This window comes from Kryptolebias marmoratus, linkage group LG22 (genome assembly GCF_001649575.2).
Source record: "Kryptolebias marmoratus isolate JLee-2015 linkage group LG22, ASM164957v2, whole genome shotgun sequence".
NCBI classification, from domain to species: domain Eukaryota; kingdom Metazoa; phylum Chordata; class Actinopteri; order Cyprinodontiformes; family Rivulidae; genus Kryptolebias; species Kryptolebias marmoratus.
Window position 1 is genome coordinate 24105120 of NC_051451.1, and position 20555 is coordinate 24125674.

The following is a 20555-nucleotide window of genomic DNA, read 5'->3' on the forward strand; positions in this document are numbered from 1 at the left end:
TCTGTTTTGTCTGTTAGCAAAAAATCCCATGAATCACTGGACACATTTTAATGAAAGTAATCATGGAAAGTGGATCTACAGCTGATTAACTTTTGGAGGCAAGTCAATTTAAGACTTGTAATCAACCTAAACTAACACAAAAGTGTTTATAATTCAGTCAGTTTAATGAATATTGAGCTAAAAGTTGATGAGTCATTCTAAACACATATGTTTGATCAAAACTGCTACGACTTCATCATTTCTCAAAATAACATGGTTTTAGTCTAAAACTCTAGGGATATGCATTCCTTCAAGGAATGCTAGGTAATTTTTTATGAATTTATATATTTGGTGGCCTCATTATCAAATTCTGTTTCCTGTGAAAACAAACACATTGGAAGTTCAACAAATACTGTATAGAATATACACAGGAGATTTGTTTATGTTGAGCAGAGAGCGCATCCTACGGGACACTCATTCGGTAGATTGAACAAATTAGTCTCTGCATGCTGCAGTTTTATCAGGTCTTTGTCTGGAAACAATGGCTCCAACAATAACAGGACAGTAAAAGTGGCCCAGATTTGTTCACAGTGATGAAATCAGCTGCAGGAAGCATCTGGAGACCTACTCCGTCACCAGGATGGAACACACTCCAACACACACACTCTGAAACTCCATTATAAAAACCTGCTCCTCCCTGCCGATATCCACAGTCACATCTCAGCAACTGTGAGATGTATTAGGGGATCCTCATCCTTTCAGAAACAACATGTTATTTTCTTCTTTTAACAGAAGATAACGTGCTTCCTGTTTACGCTCGGAGATTTATCAGAATCATAAAGGAAGTTTGTATCTCGAACACAGGAAGTTTTCGGAGGCTTGTTGTTTCTAAACAGCAACAGCGTTCAAAAATAGAACTGTGATGCTATTAGTTACACCGATTTATGAGTTAATCTCAATAAAACGTCGACTGGGACTAAAATGACTCCCAGGGGTCGTATTTTTCTTCTCCTCCAAGATTTTACCGCTCAAAACAGAATCTCCCAGTAATAAAAATAACAAGTAAAGCTTTGCTAAGAGATAAACAATCATGCTCGGAAATTTATATTCAGTATTGTTCATTGCACATTTACCATTCATGCTAGCTTAAAATCTTGTCCTCATATTTATCACTCCTTAATTTGTTTTATTATCAGAGATTTTTCAGATCCTCCCTAATTTGGTTTCCTAGTTGTCAAAACGCAAAACTGCTTTCTTACTGGAATTCTTTTATAATATTTGGCTGGAATTTGTTTTCCTTCTTAGGAAGGATGTTCTTTTTGGTGGCTCCACATTTGTCAGCATTAGTAATTACGTGTCTAGCATGTCTTGAAGGAATGCTTATCGCCCGCCACCTTGCACAGCAGAGATTCAAACTAACATCATCCTGTGCTGAGAAGGGATGGAGCTGCAGCCGTTCAGACCTTCTTAATGACATTATGAACCATCACATGTGATAACGAGAGATTTCAGTGGGATGTTTTAGAAAATTTAGCTCAACAAATGTGAGCTGTATTGATTTTTGTGTTGGTTAAAGTCAACTAGCCGTGGCAGCCATCTTCACTTGCGCCGACTCCAAATGTTAATGAGTGTTAGATGTTCATCCAATGATTACTTTCAACGCAGACACAAGAAGAATCATTAATCCCACTTTACCTTCGGCGGCGGGTGATAATCATTTCCTCTCGCTTCTGCTCTTGTTGCTACTGAGTGTAGTTCGCAGGACTCTGCCTTTTCAAGAATATAATATGTTGCTTTTAAATTTGATTTAATTGCAGCTCTGGAACTAAACCAGAAAAGAAACAATGTGCTGAAATGATCCCAGTGGGAGAGCTGAGTGAGGAGGAACGGAGAACTGAGGAAACACATCTGTGTGTTTATAAGCGACTGGCTGCATTTCACACTCAGATCGTACAATAAAGCAGTTATAGTTAGCACTGGCATTGGATCAAATCACTGTTGATAGAGTGTAGTAAAAAAAGAAAACATGCTGATGAATTTAGGACGTTTAAGCAGTTAACCAGCTCCATCTGCCAGTTTCCACCGGGAAAGTGAGGCACCTTTGGTTATAAATTCCAGCTGTGGCTCTGAACTGTCCAACGCTCAGATGGTGAATACCTTCTTCATGATGCATTCAAGGCCATAAAAGATTCCTGTAATTTCTGTTTACGTGAGCATTGTTTGTAAAAGCAATAAATTCAAAATATTTAGAAGTAGGGCGTGGATGTTTCTATCTGCGCCCTCACAATCTTTAATGAGAAGAAAGATTTTACTGAAAATCTGAGGGTTTGTTGCTTGTGAGTTTTGGGAAAAAGCAGCATAAAAATCTTAAATTTTCTCTGTGCATACCATGTAGAGAGCTGCACAGTATTTATCAGTAATGGTGATAAGGAAACATGCATCATGGTGCAGACGGTACATGTTTCCTGTCAGTTAAGTGATGCACTTTTCTGTATATTCAGGAGGAAATGGCTGATTGCTGATCATGGGAGGTGTTGCAACACAAGTGCATCTTGCAGTCTGGATGAAGATTTAGTCAAATTAAGCGGCTCGGAATAAAACCCAGGATTCAGTGACACGTCTGCAGTACAGTTAATAGTGAAATAATATAGAAAACAGTTTGAGACCTTAAGGAGAAATGATAAAATGTGCCTTTAAATTCAAACTGTCAGTTTTGGCTTAAAAGTACGCTTCGGTCCTGATCTTATTGCCTTATCTGTCTGTTAGCAAAATATTTCTTGAACCACTGCAGAGTGCAGTGAAACGGTCAGAAAGTCGTCCATTTACATGTCCAATCTAAAGCTGACTGATATTAGTAGTTGGCCGCCGCTGCAGCTAAGCAACCTTAGCAAACACAGAAATGGCTTTAACTCAGTCAGTTTAATTCGGTGATAACTGAGAGTCATCCCTGACACATACTCTGAGTGCTAACTCATCTCACGAGATCGTATATCTCATGAGATTGCTCAGTTCGACCATAAACGGCTACAATTTCTCCTCCTTTCAGCATAAGATGATCTTGTGGGTTTCTTGAGACGATTCATTTCAAGCCAAACGAACTTCCTGAGCAGAACATCATCAGATTCGTATTTTAGTTCTCAGCGTGATTGATTTTGATTCCTAATGAACAACAAACTCTAAAGGCAGCTCCTCTGTTATTTAAAGTGCTCTTGTTTCTGCCCGTGTGTGTTTCATTACACATCAGGTTTTGTCCGATCTATCAGGTTGGACAGACTTGTGAAGGTCGCTGCCTCCATTACCAATATAAGTGAAATCTTTTCCGCTGAGTAAACATGGCTCATGTTGAATGAGAAAAAAGACATTCTGCTTATATTTGGTATGACTGGTAGTCTGGCACTTTCACGTTTCTCAGAACTGCTTGGTTTTGGACAGACTGAAGGTATTTGAGTCCAGAAGTTTTGTTAAATTCATTTTTTTACTTAACAGGCAGTCATGAGCAAGTTTCGTTCCAGCTGAGCCATTTAATGGTTTCAGACTTGTAACAGAAAGACCCACAGGGACTGTGTGAAAACATTTTAACAGGAGTTACTCCCGGTGATCACCCTATATTGTGTAAGATTATGTGATTTTGCAGTTACACCGAGTTTAAAAGGTCTGTTTGCTGAGTTTCAAGTATTTATTTAACTGTTCTGCAAAAAATAACTGATTCTTTCATTTGATTTGGTTTCCTTTCATTATTTTTCACAGTTTGCTTGGGTTCAGGCACCAAAAGTTCTTGAATGATTTGTGGAAAAGACTCCAGTTTGGGTTAAAAAAATCCACATGTGAGAGGCAAATCTCGCTTTGATCCACAGCAAAAGAATTATTCCCCATTTTCAGGTTTGTCCTGTAAACATGGATGATATTACAGAACTGCAGACACTTACGACAGTCTTGCTAAAAAAACAAAATAATAAACATGGATCATTGCTTATTTAAACTAGTTCTTTTTTTTCTCATGTGGTTTGGGGCACAAGAAGAAAAAACTGGCAGTGTGGGAAAAAATAAAAAAATGTACACAGAAAAGTGACCATTAAATCTACGAAACAGTCATAAAAACAAAACAACAAAAGGAAAACCAGCTTTATAGGCCCCGATAATCCTTCTCACAGAGAAGTCCTTGACAGTGTCCGTGCAGGAAACCCTATAGATTAAAAAAACTAAATAAATATCCTGCCACCAACAACAACAGTCTGAACTCAGGAGTTGCTCTCTGGGGAGATTCAACAGGATGTGAACAGAGTCTGTTTGATGTGATCGAAGTTTCAGAGGAGATACGTGACGCAAGCAGGGAGTGACCTGGAAAAAAGTTTTGTGGGTTATATTTATGAGCTAATTGATGTGTTTTTAGATAATCTGTGATTTAAAAATAAAGGTTACACGTCAGGGGCATCGCTTTCTCTACAGAAGTTAAGTTTTGAGCTGCAGTCTCATTTCAGGACTGACTGAGATAAGCTTTTCTTCCATTTTCTGCACACAAGATGATTATTCTCGTGTGTGTGTTCAGGTGTCTGTTAGCAAAATATCTTGATGAATTTTAATGAAACTCTCAGAGGCTAATCACTGGATGTACCTTTACACCTGATTAACCTTAAAAGTCAGCCCAATTCAACGTGGCTGCTATAACTCAGAAGATTTTACAGGTACTGACCTAAGGTTTTAATGAAACTTTAAGGAATTAATCACTGGATGCACATCTACAACTGATAAACCTTTGGAGCCAACCCAATTCAAGATGGCTGCCACAGCCAAGTAAAGTTAAAAAACACTAAAACAGCTATAATTCCATCAGTCTTACAGATATTGAGCTAAAATCTGATGAGAGTCGATCAACACTTACTCTGAGGGTGACGTCTCGTAATGTTTGCTCTTTTTTGTTCTTTTCAAGGTTTTACCAAAACAACTACAACTTCGACATTTGTCAATATAAGATTATTTTAGTCTAAAACTGACATGAAAGGCGGCGGGCGATATGCATTCCTAGTGCTTTATCCTTGACAACCTGGATCTCTTCATCACTTAACTAAAAAGCTTTTTTTTTTCATTAAAACTAAGATTATCTGGCATTCAGCCCTTAAATAAAACGACCTCAACCTGGAAGTCATCTAAACAGTCATTGTCCTAAAAAGGAGTGAATAAAGACTTCCCGTGTCGGGGGCTGAAGCTATACGCTGTCGGAGGGAGCTGGTTTGGCTGAGATCGGAGCTCTTGTGTGTTCCCGTCAAGCATGAGACGTTTAAATTGAGCATCAGGGTCTTTTTCAGCCTGACGTCATCCTCCCCAGCTCCCACCCTGGTGTAGCCGATCTGAGTGCAGGAAGTGGGCCACTTGGTGTGTTGCCATTGTTGCCATTGATCCAGTTCATATATGAGACTCAGAGTTTGTATTTAAAGAACAGCTCGGCTACGGTACAAATGTTATAAATTAGTTTGGCTAAGTTAGGTTAACTTACACGGTAGCGGCAGCTTACTCCTGGAGAGAGATGTCTGCTAACTTTATGGGTGTGTGGGAAAGAGTCACAGAGGCAGCAGAAAGGTGTGAGTTACACTCTGTTGTGTCAAATAAAAAAGGCCCCGAGTGAGAACATCAGCTCTGGGAAAGCACGCTGGCACGAAGCTCGTTCCAGAGCGACAACAGTGCGGCGCGTTGAAGTTGTTTTCTTTTAAAACTGTGTAGGATTGCAAGCTGACATGCATCCTTTGAGTAAAATATATAATAATATTCGAGGAAGAAACACTTGTGTCAAGTGTGTCGTAAAGAAAGTGAGCGGCGGATCTTTTTTTATTCCTCGGCTGTAAATTTATGGAAACGTGCTGCTTCTCACTAAATTTCTTTGGCAACTCTAGACTTCAAACTGGAACCCTTAATAAATAATTGTGTCCGTGGAAGGATGGGAATTGTTTTTTTTTATTAACCTTGCAGAATTTTATTTGTCTCGTTCCCCTCTCCAAGGTTGCAGTCCAGGTAATCGTTCCAACGTGTAGGAGTTAAAGTCGTCGTCTTCCACCAGCGTGAAGACAGGAAGTTCTCGCAGCTGATTACTACAACAGCCTTTTATTTTTCTGCTATTTCTATAAATTCAGAGTGGTGGCTTGTGAAGTGTATATAAGTTAAAGTGGTAGTTCAGATCTTTTAAAGTGCACTTCTGTGAAATTAGTGCCAAATTGTGTCAACATAGAAATAACATTAAACATGAGCAAAAAGCTAGACCTGTTTGAATCTTTGAAGCAATTATTGCTCATTTGGATGTGGGTAAACTTTAAATCCTGGTGTTCAGCTTTCAGAAATTCCATCCACTCTGAATCTCCATCTGATCTGAGATCTGAGGTCCGCCCTGCGGCTCGTGTGTTTGAATGAAGATTAGCGCAGTGCACGCCTGTTAGCTCGAATAGCCCCTCTCTTGTGATCTGCGCCGGCATGTGAGGGGCAGTTGGTGGTTTTTGTTCTGTAAAATGTTTAAGCAAAGAGCAGTAAACACAAGCCAGTGTCAGGAACTCGTACGGTCCATAAATACAGGAATTGAAAGCAGGAGGGAGTAAATGACCCAACAAGGGGTGGGGATTTGGGCGGGGCAGTTGGCAGCATCGATTTAAAGATATTAAAAGCTTTGGCCAAATCCTAACGCAAACATGGTGTTAGTCTAAGGAGCTCTCTGGTTAATTAGCAGTCGTTAATTCTGTTTGAGGGACAAATAAAGCTCCAAGTGGACAGCTGTGCCTATTCGCCTGTGTAACAAATAAAATGTCAGATTGTGTAAAAACAAGAAGTGAAAAACAAAAATCTGTTTCAAGTCAGTTTGTCTGCTGCTTGTTTCTTGTGGCATGTGAAAGTGGGAGACTGGGGCTGGAGACTGGAGCAGTCCTCTCCCAGGAGGTCAGTTCATTCAGAGGACAGAGGACAAGGGCCATTTCAAACATTTTGTTTTAATTGCCACTGAGGCTGAAGGCTGAAGGCTTTGCCAGCGTTTAACACAGTGCACCACCACTAAATAACTGTGTCACGTTTCCTCCAGAAAGAGCCGGCGCACGGTTGGAACAACACAGCCTCTGAACGTCCAATGAGGCGTGAAGCTGGGATGGATGTGGTGGAACATCTTGTGCTCCACTTACTCCTTTTAATGTCGTGTTATACCTATTAGTTGTTCCTTCAGTTGATTAAAAATAAAAAAGATTATTCAAAAACTAATTTTGATATTTTATCAATTGTGTAGTTTTCAAACATCGAAGTACTCATGGATGGGGATTCTGGGGGAGTTACTTGGTTCATTTTGTGCATATGTGCGTCCCTGGTACTTACAGGGTATGTATCCTGTATTTACAGGGTATATAACTAGTACTTACAGAGTGTGTACCAGGTACATATCTGGCACTAATGGGTATTACCAGATACTTACAGGGTACATACCAAGTACAAACCTGGGGGTTATTGGGTACTTATCAGGCAAATACCTGGTACTTACATGGATACATAACCAGTAAGTACCAGGTATGTGGGCCGTAAATACCCAGTAGGTACCTAGTACATATATTGTTAGTACCTTTACTTACAATCACAGTTGTGGACTTTAACAAAATATACTTTTTACACCTGTTAGGTATCAATAACTCATGAACTAAAGATTTCAGCTTGGCCTTGCAAAGGTCCGTTTGTGACTTGATGTTTTATTACACACCTAACTCTTAGGTTGATCTTTGTTGGTCGACCACTTCTGGGGTGGCAATAAAAATAAAATAAATAAAGAAAGAATCGTTGAAAAATTGGATGTTATCACGAAGGCCATGTTTTATCTGTGTTCAGCACCATTTCCCAAATGACCCCCAGATGTTCGGTTTCTGTCTATTCACATCCTGCGCCGACATCAGCTCTATCCTGTCATAATTTTCCCACTGCTGACATACGTAGAGTGTGTGTTTGACACCGGTGATACTTTGTGTGATTAAAGCAGACTGGGCTCTCCACCTGACGCAGGAAAAAGGATGGGTGGGCTGGCAGCGGAAAGCGCTCTGATAAAGCACAAACCAGTGAAAGTGCTGAAGAGCGAGCAGCCTTTAATGACTACCAGGAAAAACAAGGAAGCTCTTTATGTTGCCTTTGTGGGCACGTCTGTGTTGGTAGACATCAGTTAAGCTCAGGGCCGCAGGTTGCAGTTGTGTTTTTGTTTTTACTGCGAGCCCAGAGCCAGACCCATCACGCTCGCTTCAAAGAGTGAAGTTTATTTGTTCGACACAGCAGATGAACCCCCTTCCCATCATCAGCATTAGCTTTTCCCACGTGCATCTTCCAATCTCTGTCGTCTTTAACGAAGATTAAAGATTTGAACACATCAAGCTCTGTTTTCATTCTGTCTGCATTGTTTCCGAGCTCAGCGCCAAATCAAACAGTTCGTTCGTGCTTTTAGATAAAGAAACTCCAACATATCTCCCACAGACAGTGCCAGCAGGTTTAAAAAAAGATCCACTTTTTTCAGACCTTGCAGCTCTCCTTCTTCCATTACCCTTAACAAGTGTTTGATGAACAATAAATAAATATATTAAAAAGCCACTGATGAGAGAGATGTGTCACTCACCCATTTAAACTGTTTTTCTCATGAAATGAAGGACTTGGATCTGTGTTTAACCTCATGACTTCTTTGGCTCAGTGGTGACCATACCCAGACTGTGTGATCTTCAGTGCAAGTCAATCTTTGAACCACGCGTTTAATTGGAGAAAGATGTTAAATCACTATAATAGCCCAGACACTGACATGATAATTATTTCTTTGAGGTTACGTTTAATTTTAACAGCTTTGTGTGTATTATTGGACGGGTTCTCTCCAATCGCCTTCGTTGTTTGTGCTGTGTGCAGAAAGACGTGAAGGACGTGTTCACGGCCATCACCTTCGAGGTGGCTTACAGCCTGGGGAAGCACGTGGTGACTGGACACCAGGAGCGAGACCTGCCCGCTCTCACGCCAGTACTGAGGTGGAGGCAAGGAAACAAGATCGCAGTCAGGAACGAGGTACATGCTTGGTTACTGTTACTGACCGGCAGTGAAAGATGGATGAACCACTGATCAAATTTTAATAAAACTTGCAGAAATTAATCACTGAAAGTACAACTTAACTTTTGGAACCAAACTCAACAAAAATTTTAACCAAATTCAAGATGGCTGCCATAGCCAATCACCCTTAAAACACACAAAAATGGCTATAACTCATTTTTAAAGGTGTGGTCGTAGCTCAGCACACATTTTGAGCTCCAACAGATTGCACAAGAGCTTCGTTTCAAAATTAGCCATTAACTATTTGGAGTCGATTTCGTCTGAGGCATAACAAAAATATCCAATAAACCACTGGATGGATTTTAATGGAACTTTCAAGAATTAATTAGTGGATGTGTCTCTGCAATTGATTGACTTTTGGAGGCAACCCAAATCAATTTGGTCACCACAATCAACAGATGGTCGTGCCAAGATGGCTATATTTTAGTCAGTAATACAGGCATGGAGCTAAAACACGTCCTCTAAGTGCGACATTTTCAGTATTGCGTGAGGTTGTGTAGAACAATATTTTCAAGGCTTGACCAAGACGGCTTCAACTGTATTTCTCAGTAAAATATGATCTTGGTTTAAAGGCAGCGGGGGATATGCCTTCTTTTGACAAGAGTTAATCGGCAGACCCGGTAGTTCAGCCACAACACAGGAGTAAAAGATTAACACGTCTTTATTCTTTGACAACTCGAGAGCGTCAAGCAGCCGCGGGGTTCCCGGTCGTCGTTCTGGGGAGAGAAAGGACAGCTCAGAAGTCCGTACTCGAACCAGGAAGTAATTACAAGAAGTGGGAGTTCCACTAACCTGGGAGGAAGCGAGACGAGGAGAGGAAAGCAACACTCGTGGAACGATCGCCGAGAGCAGTCCAGGAGTGCGGACCACTGCTGGCAGCAGGTAGGTCGTTGGGGAAAAGGCAAGCTCGAGGTTGGACGGGCGGGGGTCAAAACCAGAAGATCCGAGAGCCAAGTATGAAGCCGAGGGGGCAGGCGAGGGGTCCAAGTCCGAGGCACAGGCAGGGGTCGATGTCCAGTAATCCAAGATCCGGCTTGAGTCCGATGAGGGTGAAGCGAAGGGGTGAATCCAAGAAACGTGAGCAAGGTCGAGGCACAGGAAGTCAGTCCGAGATCGCTGGAGAATTACTGGCTGGTGGGCTTTCATAATCTGGCACTGAAAGAGAGCTGAGGAAGAGTATATATAGGGCGAGGCCCAGGTGTAGGAAGTGCAATCAGGAAAGGGGCGCAGGTGACAAGCATGAACATGATTATAATTGTGACATGGCGAGAGGCAGGCAAACGTGATCATTACATCTTTTAAGGAATGATACGCCTTTAATTTCAACATGAACTGATAGTGTGCACGAAATATAAAATCCTATCAAAATGAGTCTAAGATTCAGGTAATTTTATTTTCTCTACTGCAGAGCAGAGGTGGAATCATAAAGAATTAAAACCTGCTGATGATCTGCCAAAGCAGAACCATCTGTAGGTCAGTCTTCCCTTGTTGTTTCATTTATCCCAACCAAAGCACACTATTTGCAAAAGTTGGCGAAATTGCACAAACTGGTTAAAATCCCCTCAGAAATGTAATTTTTTTTTGTTCCGCTGTAGTTTTTTTTAGTTTGATCTTCAGTGTGATATGAGCTGTAAAAATGAAAGCGATCAACAAGTATTTTGCTAAAGCTTGATTTTGTAACCTGTGCATTGATTCATCTTCGTATTTGTTTTTTTCTTGATTAGTTGTTTGAGCTATAAAAAGTTTAATAATACTGAAACATGCGTATTAGTTGTTTTTTTCTCTATATGATCAAGAATACTGATTTCAGTTATTTTATGCTCTTCCTGCTCTTCAGGCAGGATGATTAAATATATATTATGTACTGTATGATATGATAAATATTTCATTACTGATTGGACTTATTGTGAGATTCATTTCTCGCCGACTACATAAAGAATGAAGGAAAGGATTTTTAATGTGGTTATAATGATTTGGTCTGGTTACCAGACGATTATTGCCTGTGTTGGATTTCCTTGAGTGAAATCCAAAAAGACTGATTGCTTTATTTTATTTCTGACACTCCTGTAACCCCATGTGTGTTTCCTCAGTGCAGTTTTTGTGTGAAAAAAGAACCTAAAGTTGTGTTTCTTTCAGTATCTAGATTATACAGAAAGTAATCAGGTTGACTCAAGTTTCCCTTCCTATTTCAGTCTCATATCCTCTGACTAATTAAACAAAAAGAAATCTGATAAGTGTTTTTGGATAAAAAAAAAACCCTCACCATACAACACTGCCCCCTAGTCTGAATACAGTCTGTGAGTTTAGTGACCAGCATGAGGTCACCCTGACCGTGTCTTTTTACCGTTTCCTCCTCAGACCTGGTTTGAGAAGAACTGCCTGTCAGACGACTGTGCTGCAGACCTGAGGCTTCACGGGAAACTGCTGCTTTCTGGGTAAAAAGAAAACCTTCGACATCATATTTAGGAATCATTCTGGGTCCGCCTTTTCCGCCAATTCAGAGACTGACATCATAGGTCATGTGGGTGTGGGTAGTGGAACCATGACGCATGCCTGGAGATCATCCATATGTGTTTTCAGACTTAGGGAGTTACCTTTTTTATTGTGTTTCTTTGACTCTCTGCTGCAATAAGCACTAGTTTCTGTCTCTTATGCTCACAAGCTGGTTTTCTACACAAAATAAGCAGGTTTCTCCATTTAAAGCCTAGAAAGATGCATGTTCTTGCTTGCTACTCTGCCAAATATTAGCTTTTTTATTGCTTATTTTCTGTTCCTCCCAGACTACATATAAAACCCCATTTGGCCCTTGGTGGAGTGAGGAACATTTCCTTAAATGTGACCATCTCCAACGCTGGAGATGACGCCTACGACACCAACATCTACTTCAACTTCTCCAGAGAAGTTTTCTACATCAACTTCTGGCAGAAGGTCTGCGGCTCTTAGACTATTTGCTGTTTATTTATTCTGAAGCACATGTTTGTGTCTGTAACCCAAAAGTTTGTTGTTTTGCTTTAGTAGCATGCAAGTGAAGCTGACTGAAAGCAAAATATAAACCCGTAGTTTACACAGAGCGGCTCTTCAAAGTTTTTAAACCCAGCAGAATGTTCTGTATTTCCTTATAAATATAACTGCATGAGTTTTTGGTAAAGAGAGCCCAGTTAAAAATAAGGCAAATATATATTTTAACACAGAGTACACAGAGATATTAGTGTACTTTATCACATGAACTGCTTACATCAGATTCCATGAAGAATCTCATTCTGTTGGATTAAAGTTAGAACTATTAAGTTACTATTTTTATACAAATATTTAATTCTACTCTAATCATTTGGATGTGGCTCAACTTGTGTGTTTCTGGCCTTCATATTTACTCCATGGAAAGAATTGGCATAACTCAAAACTCACTGTTCTGGTTTCAGTAACATCTTGACTCATATGCAGTAAATCAGACCCAAACCATGATACTCCCACCAATATTGTTTTAACAGGTGAATTAAGGTTCTTGTGCTCAGTGCAGTATTTTATTTTCTCAAAACACAAACCTCCTTTTTTAAACCACAACCTTATTTTGGGTTCATCCTTCCTCTAAACAGTTTTGTTTTTCAGTTACTGCAAACATCAGATGGGAACCATATTTTGTTTTTGTTCTTTTCAGAGATGATTTTTTTTTTTTTTTTGCTTTGCAGCCCTCCCATTTAAATCATTGTTGTTCTAATGCCAAAACCAGAGAGACTTTTATTTGCTTAATGGTCAGCCTGTGTTCGTTTATGACCTCATTTATGACTCTTAGTTGACCAACCGTTAAGACGAAACATCAGTGTTCAGTTATATAAAATCTGTCTCACTGTGACACAGTGAAGTTAAAACTCTTTAAATTGTTTTTTGTTTTCACCTTTTTATTTGGTGAGGTCCTAAGAAATCACCTTTCTTTGTGCACGCTTACAAAGGTTGTGAAGATTTAATTTTTCTAGATTTTTACTCTAACAAAAACAAAGCAGCCTTGTGTTTGTCGTACTGGCTACACATCAGTGCACATCAGAGACTTGCACCACTGACAGAGAGGAATATTCTTTATTTCATCTTCGCGCTGTTACACACACATACAAGAATTTGACCTATTTAACTCATCTGAAATTGTGCAAATGCTTTGAGAATAGTAAAGAGTGTGAACACACACCAAAATCATTTGGAAACTACAGACATCGCGACTGGTTAGCCATTGGGGAGCCACTCTGGGAAACAAACCAGCAACCCTCAAACCCCTATCCGCATTTTCAACCTCTAAGCCCCAGCTGACCCAACTGGATCTCTTTCTTTAATGAAAAATAACCACTTACAGTTTGAATCATTAGTTTATCTGAGTCTTTAAATTTCTTTTAGAACTTTTGGGAAAACCTTTAAACATTCAGGGTTACATTTAAGCACAGAAAAATACAAAAATGAGCGGATTTGCAAATATAAAGTATCTCCAAGTACATAGCGAAGCACAAAAAAAGGAGACATTTCTGCGTGAGAACTGATGTAGCTTTCCAGAGTTGTGTGGAGGTAGAACAGGAGATTAAAGGATAAGAAGCAGGGGAGCCCCAGCACGAGCAGGAACAGCTGTCCTGCCTCAGAGGGCAGCTCCTTTAGCTGACCTGTCATACGACTCTGTGACTCATTTAAGACAGACGTATCGTGTCAACAACAAATGAGTTATGTACGTGAGAACGTGGCAGAAGACACAGACCACATATTCCCACAAGTTTGACTTATGTACCATTTAAAATTCACGTCTCAAATGCAGCTATGTGGAGAGGTCATTTTATGGAGATACTAATCGTAGGTGCTCCTCGCATTTTGCCGCTGTAAAAGTAATATCCTCTCACTAACGCCACAGCACCAGTCGATGGGTTTCCCAGCAGCCACCTCTGCCTCTGCATGCATCTGTTCGCTCGCTTGTTGCAGCGACGTGCCACGTCAGATTGTACGCTCTGACAGCATCCATCCGGAGGGCTTCTCTTTTATCCTAATGAACCCCATGTTTATCCTTCAGCTGTTTTTATTTTCACTCCTACAGCGGATGACACCGTCCCTGCAAAGCACACAGCCTGCAGCGTGGTTTAACCCTCCCCCGACTAAATTTAATTTAAATAAAATACACTCTGCAGGCAAATATTAAAATAAACATCGAGTCCGTTTCTGTTTCAGAGCAAATCTAATGAACTGAGCTGACATTAGGTGTATGGTTACCAGCAGCCCCAAAGCCTCATTTTGCTCAGGAACCTGATAAGTCAGGGAGCCCCGCTTCCCGAACGGGAGAGGAAGTGATCCGGAGGAAAGGATTACACAGAGGCCACTAAGCTAATTTATTGTTGTATGCGTTTTGTAACATTCTCATTACTACTGAAAAAGTCAGAGGTGACGATGTGACCCCGTTTTGTGGACTTAAGGCCAGCTAACCCTCCTCGGAGCCTTTTTCTCCACCGACTTGAGCCTGACTTGTGCTCCCCCTCATATTAAAGTACGCAGCGTGTTATTTCTCTGTTGTTCCAACCACACAGGCAGCCAGAAAGATGAGGAGGTGAACTGCCTTTCCACCAGTCAGGCATGGAGATTTATGCACTTCTGAGTTTTCTTTTAAATGTTTCAGTAGTTGGTTTAAGATTTTTATTTTTGTAAATGGCAGCTTCAGCGCCAAATTTTAGCCTGTGAAGAGCAACAAAATGGAAAATGAAAAGCCAGCCGTGAGATGTTTGGATTTTTCTTATCTCAGCGTTTTTATTATTGGTGTATTGTGTGAATTTAGCTTTTTGTTCTAAATTTTTATTTGGTGAAATCAGCCTCAGCACACTAAACCAAACAAACCACCGCTGCTTCAAATACAAAATCAACACTAGTATGTAGACCTATTGAGAGGCTTTTTTCTTTTTTTCCAGGAAGTGGGCAGCTTTAGGATATGTGTTTGTCGGAGACCTGAACGTTCTGGTCTTAAAATTCTGTTAAAGAAGATTTTTTTAAAAAAAGGTTGTTTCTAAAATGAGAAGGCTGATTTAAACTTGAGACTTCTGGTTTCCTTTGACTTGTTTTTTATTGATTATCCCCGTTGTGTAAGTGTGCAACTGTCACTAAACAACGCTCAGTAAATAAAAAAATGTCCAGAGCTGAAAAACACTCTCCAACGGTGATCATCAACTGGTGGCCCGCTGGCCGCTTTGAGTTCACTGAGGGGCATTTTCTGGCCGGTGGGGGTGGTGACTCCTGTGTTAGAATATAGAATATTGCATATAAAAACTATTGCTTATTACATTGTAAAACTACAAATCTATGATAAATTTTGACATTTATTGTTTTTTTATATATTAGGACCAAAAAATGACCATATTCATGTAAAGAAGGGAAACAAACTTATAGCTTTACAGTACTTATTTTTGCAGAATCTCTTTGTTATTACTACTTTGTTTAAAGCAAAGGATCGTAGTACTTTTTGAATCCACATTTCTGGTGATTATGACTTTGGAACAAATGAGCGTTGTGGTGAAAAGCCCAGAAGTTTGGAACACAGCTAAAAAAAGTGCAAGCTTCAGTGGACCATTAAACCAGAGAATATATGAATCATTGATTTTTTTGGCTTTTAAGTGAGATTTTTCTTAGCTTAGGCGTTGAAAAGCTTCATCCTCATACCTACAAAGAAAGTAATAAGTAGGTGATGACAGTGGCTTGGCCAAAGTTGGATAGATAAAGCCAAATGTTTAAATACTCAAATTGACAGAGACTTAAGTTGACAATACATGCAGAAAACAGGCTTCCTGTGTATTGTCATCCGCACTGATGTATACCACTCTAAATCAGTGTAAACAGTCCTGGTGATGTTTAATGGCTCTGCCACTTGTGAAAATCCCAGCGTGGATTTGTTTCTACCAGAGGAGGAAAGTGAAGAAGTGTTGAACAAACAGACTCTGTCACCGTCTCACAGTGGAGGCATGGTTCGATATGTGTCTGCTCTCTTTCACAGGCTGCCAGTTGGGTGATGGGTGAAAAGGCTGATTTCACCCGATCCCGCCCAGCCCCATGGGACAGGCGCTGTTTGCACAGCAGCACAGAGGGATACAGGAAATAGAGGAAATTCCATCATTGCCAGTTAGGCTCGGGCTCCCCCTTCCCCCTTTCTCCCTTTGCAGGGCTCACCGTGGGCTCCCTCTCCCTCTCCACTTATTTTAAATTACTTAAAAGGCTAGTCTGGTCACTTTTAAGGTGATGTTCTATCAGATAGTTACAATAGTTAGTATCTTAGCAGGTGTGAGATCGATCATACAGCATAGAGATTAGAGAAAAAGAGAAAAATCTTTGTCCAGGCTAGACTAATAGCTTGCCAAACAAGGGCTATTAGTTTTTTCAGGCTTATAAAACAACTGTTTCTCAGAAACGACATACAGGTGTGAAAGATCTCTACATAAACTAATAATGAACCTTTAGTTTGTTGCTGGTACTATGTAAGTGCGTTAAGCATTTAGGCCGTGTTTATAATGATGGAGCAGAGGCTGTGAAAGTATCAGTCCGCCTGATTAGCATGTCTAGTCAGTTCAAAGGTTTACTCAACTCCCTGCAGACTGACATTCAGCAGCCTCAGTATCACCGGATTAAACATGGTCGAAATACTCAGCACACATTTACATTGTATCATGGAAGTCGTTTGTTTGAGAAAACAGAAGAAAAATAAACTAGATCTGCAAGCAGTTATCATCGGGGTCCAAGCCCCTTGATACATGCCTCCCCCCCAACATTTGATCTGATTTCTCATCCAGTCTTATAAAAAAAAAAGACTCCATGCTCTATAATGATGAGGTGCTGACTATCGATAGCTATTTGACTGAACATCACCTCTAAAATGACTAGACTATACCTTTAATGAAGAGGAAGGGCACGGCCACCCCCGGGGAGTCTGCTGAACGACGGGCAGTGGATGGGTTTAAATATGTCAGCAGAGATGACCCCCCCCACCTCTTCCCTTATCATTTTTAGAAGCATGTTGTAAACACAGACCAAAGCTGGAGAGCAGCCCATGCAAGCAGAGGCTTTGCAAAGCCCCTGTTAAATATTGCAGTAGTCCTTTTATTTTTATCCTTACAGTTGTGAGGTATCTGTGCTCCCTGAACACGAGCCCAGCTGACAGCCTCCCAATGAACTCTCACTAAAAGAATTTTTACTCCTCACAGGGTCGAGACCTTGGTGTTTATACAGCGCAGCCTGTGAAGCTCCATATTGTTTAGACAAGCTTCCAAACACATCGTCTGGCGGTTGTCCAATTAACCACCCGCTCAGACGTGTGTGCCATCCCAGCTTTGTGAATACTTTGTTTAAGAGACTCGAACCCTTTGCTTTACTGATCTTTTGTTATCGGACTGGAAATATTAGGAGGTTCGTCACGCTGAAGCTATGCTGCTGCAGCTGAGGTTTGGATTTATTTTACAGTCCAAGGCTTCGACCAGTCATCAGTCCTGAACTTATCAGAACTGATTGCTTTGTGCTCCAGTCTGCCTCCTGTCTGCTGGAGCTTCCTCTCTGTGTCATCTGTCTCCATGCATGTCACCCAATCTGTCTCCGCTCAGTCTGTCCCCGTCCCCTCCTCTCACTTTCTGTCTATCTTTCTTTTTGCAGGAAGAAAAGGGTATTTCCTGTGAGCTTGTCGATTTGGATTTCCTCAAGTGTGCAGTGGGATTTCCCTTCATGAGAGCACAAACTAAGGTAGTTTAGATGATAGTAAGGCTTGGTGCAAAATGTCCAACTGCATGCAACACATGTCATCATAAGACGTGCTCTAAACTCTGTAAACATAAAGCATGAAGTTTCCCGTTGACTGCGTGTTATAGGTGGGAAATGTTTTGTTGGTATAAACATGTTTTCATCACATTTTAAATGATTTCATAATCAATTTCTTTTACCTCCTAGTATCATTTTGCTGTGATTTTTGACACGACTCGGCTCTCTGGAGAAAATGATACGTTGCAGTTTTTAGTTCAAGCTAAAAGGTAAGGCTCTCAAATGTTTGTGTATGCCTCACAATAGTTATCATCTGCTTTTCAAATTCAGCAGCCAATCGTACTGTCTCCTATCCGTGTGTGTGTGTGTGTGTTTGTCTGTTTGTTAGCAAATAAAAACAACCAAAAAATAAAAATGTCTGGACTGAAATTATTGAAACTCTTACTGGTTGTTGTCATTGAATGTGCATCTGCAACTGATTAACTTTTAATGTCAACTCAATTAAAAATGGCTCCCATAGATATTCAGTCTTAGCAAACACAAAAATGGCTATAACTCAGTCCATTTTAGAAGTATTTCTCAATAACTTGGTGTGGCAGTAGCTGAATCACCCCAACACATTCTCCAACCACTAACAAATTGTGCAAAATCTTTGTTTAAAACCTTGCCAGTCACTGTTAAAGTCAACCCCGTTTTGCTCTTAAATATCTCGTGAATCAGTAAACAAATTTGGATGCATATCTACATTTTACTTTTTCAGTAAGTTAATTCATTTGAATTAAATATATCATGAAAAGTCTAGTTTGTTTCATACTCTAGGGAATAAATATGACTGTCTTTTGTGTCTTTCAGCGCCAACCCAGAGCACAATCTCTCCGATAACAGTTTAGATCTGTCCATCCCTCTGATCCATGAGACAGATACCGCCATCACAGGGTAAGAAACGAAGAGAATCACATGATCTTTGATCATTTTGTAGTGACTAGTATATAAACTCATTCATTCATTTACATCAAATGAAGAATTGGACTGCTTGTCGATTTGTTGTGTCTCAGTACAAGTGGGGAGTGTGTTTTTTTCTCCAAATGGAGGATATCAACTTGAAAAGTCTTATCTCTGAATGCTTTATCATAGCTCTGATTCACAGAGGAAGGGCTTTGATGTGAAACAGTCCAGATTTGCCAGAACTTTGACATTTGATAAGGCTGTTGTCTTTAATGTGGAGGGAGGCTGCAGAGTAAACCTGGACACAAATCCCAGCTGCTAAAGAAAACACTTCTCTGCCCAGCTTAACATGACTGAAAACAGAGGTTTTTAAATAAGTACTACATATAATAATGCATCATTCTCTTTTTTCCTCTTGAATTCTGCGGGTCTTGTTTGCAGTGTGGTAACACCAAACTCCTTTGTGTATGGAAACTCCATCGATGCGTCGCGTTTCGTCCAGTTAGAAGACATGGAATGCAACTTTCAGCCTCTCAATCTGACTTTCCAGGTACTTTAAGTACAATAAATACAGGGTTTTTATTTTTAAATGTTTCTTTATATAACTGTTCCTCATCTCCATCCCTGCCTGGCTTTGTGTGGTGTGTTTCCAGGCCATAAACAAGGGGCCCAGCAGGCTTCCTGGCTCCAAAGTTGACATCAGGATTCCCAACCGGCTGGCTGGAAATGGAGCTGACATGTTCCATGTCATTGAAACTCAGGTGGATACCAGCTGCAGTCTATCTACAGTACACATCCAGCAGGACTCATTATAGTATATTCATTTATTCACCTGCAGGTAGCCAGATCTTTAGCTTATTTGTGTCGGTTGTGCTTCTCATCGTGCTGGTTTCCACTTCAGAGGAGAGGCTGGTGCAGAAAGAACTGCTAAACTTCTTGGCTCCTGGTTGTCAGTCCTTCTTAGTGTTGGGTACTATTGGAGTTAATCTAATCCAAAATATTGGTGCTGCCATTGAAACTTCGAATCCATTTTGTCTCACAATATTTTTCATTTAGATAGAGAAACACGATACTCCCTCTGCATTTAGGTGTTTTCTTAACCTTTGCATTGCTGCTTTCATATAGGTAGATTGAGGGGGAGCTCAAGCTGTTAATTGTATTTACTGTGAATAAGGGGACAGCATTGGTGTATCCCACCTCCTACAGTCCATCTGGAATCACTTTTGTGGGATCAGTCAGCTTGCACGAATGAGGAATGGGACACCTGCGGGGCTGGCTACTGCTTGGTACCACCCCGAGCCGAGAACCACATCTAATAAACACACATCATCCAGCCTGCAGCACTCCGGACAGTCACACGTTTATATTTTAAATCCAAATGCTCTTGCATTGGTCAGATAATGTATACGTTTTGTACTGTTACTCTGTAACTGTTTTTCTGCACAAAATCCCACAATTCCCAGTATTTACCATGAAAATTTATTCTACTGAGGAATTTCTCAAGTTAAAGCTACTGCAGCCATTACATCCGCCTACAGTATGTTTTTTTCACTACAGGATTGGCAGCAGTAAAAGCCAAACATGCAGGGAGGTAGCAAAGCAGACAAAAAAGGAATGCCAGAGGAAGGTCCTAGCTCCAGAGCTTCAGGTCGGACAGAGGAGAGGGGAAAGGGGAAGTGCTCCCTGGAGGCTGGGCAGTAAAGGAGACACCTCTAAATCACTCCGTATGGGAAATCCGTCAGGGAGGGGTACCAGCATGTCGCTGGGGAGAACTTCCTGCGAGCCCCAGAGATTCAAAGCAATAACAGAATTGG

At 40.6% G+C, this 20555-nt stretch overlaps 1 protein-coding gene across 1 annotated transcript in view; it reads left to right on the forward strand.

Annotated features, from left to right (window-relative positions):
* Window positions 1-20555, forward strand: part of itga9 (integrin, alpha 9) — a 64741-nt gene that overhangs the window by 27180 nt on the left and 17006 nt on the right. The window contains exons 16-23 of the mRNA XM_017412797.3: window positions 8863-9015; window positions 11416-11492; window positions 11838-11985; window positions 17695-17781; window positions 17986-18065; window positions 18649-18732; window positions 19183-19291; window positions 19395-19502. Of these exons, the coding sequence (XP_017268286.1) occupies window positions 8863-9015; window positions 11416-11492; window positions 11838-11985; window positions 17695-17781; window positions 17986-18065; window positions 18649-18732; window positions 19183-19291; window positions 19395-19502 (846 nt within the window). The remainder of the gene's footprint in view (window positions 1-8862; window positions 9016-11415; window positions 11493-11837; window positions 11986-17694; window positions 17782-17985; window positions 18066-18648; window positions 18733-19182; window positions 19292-19394; window positions 19503-20555) is intronic.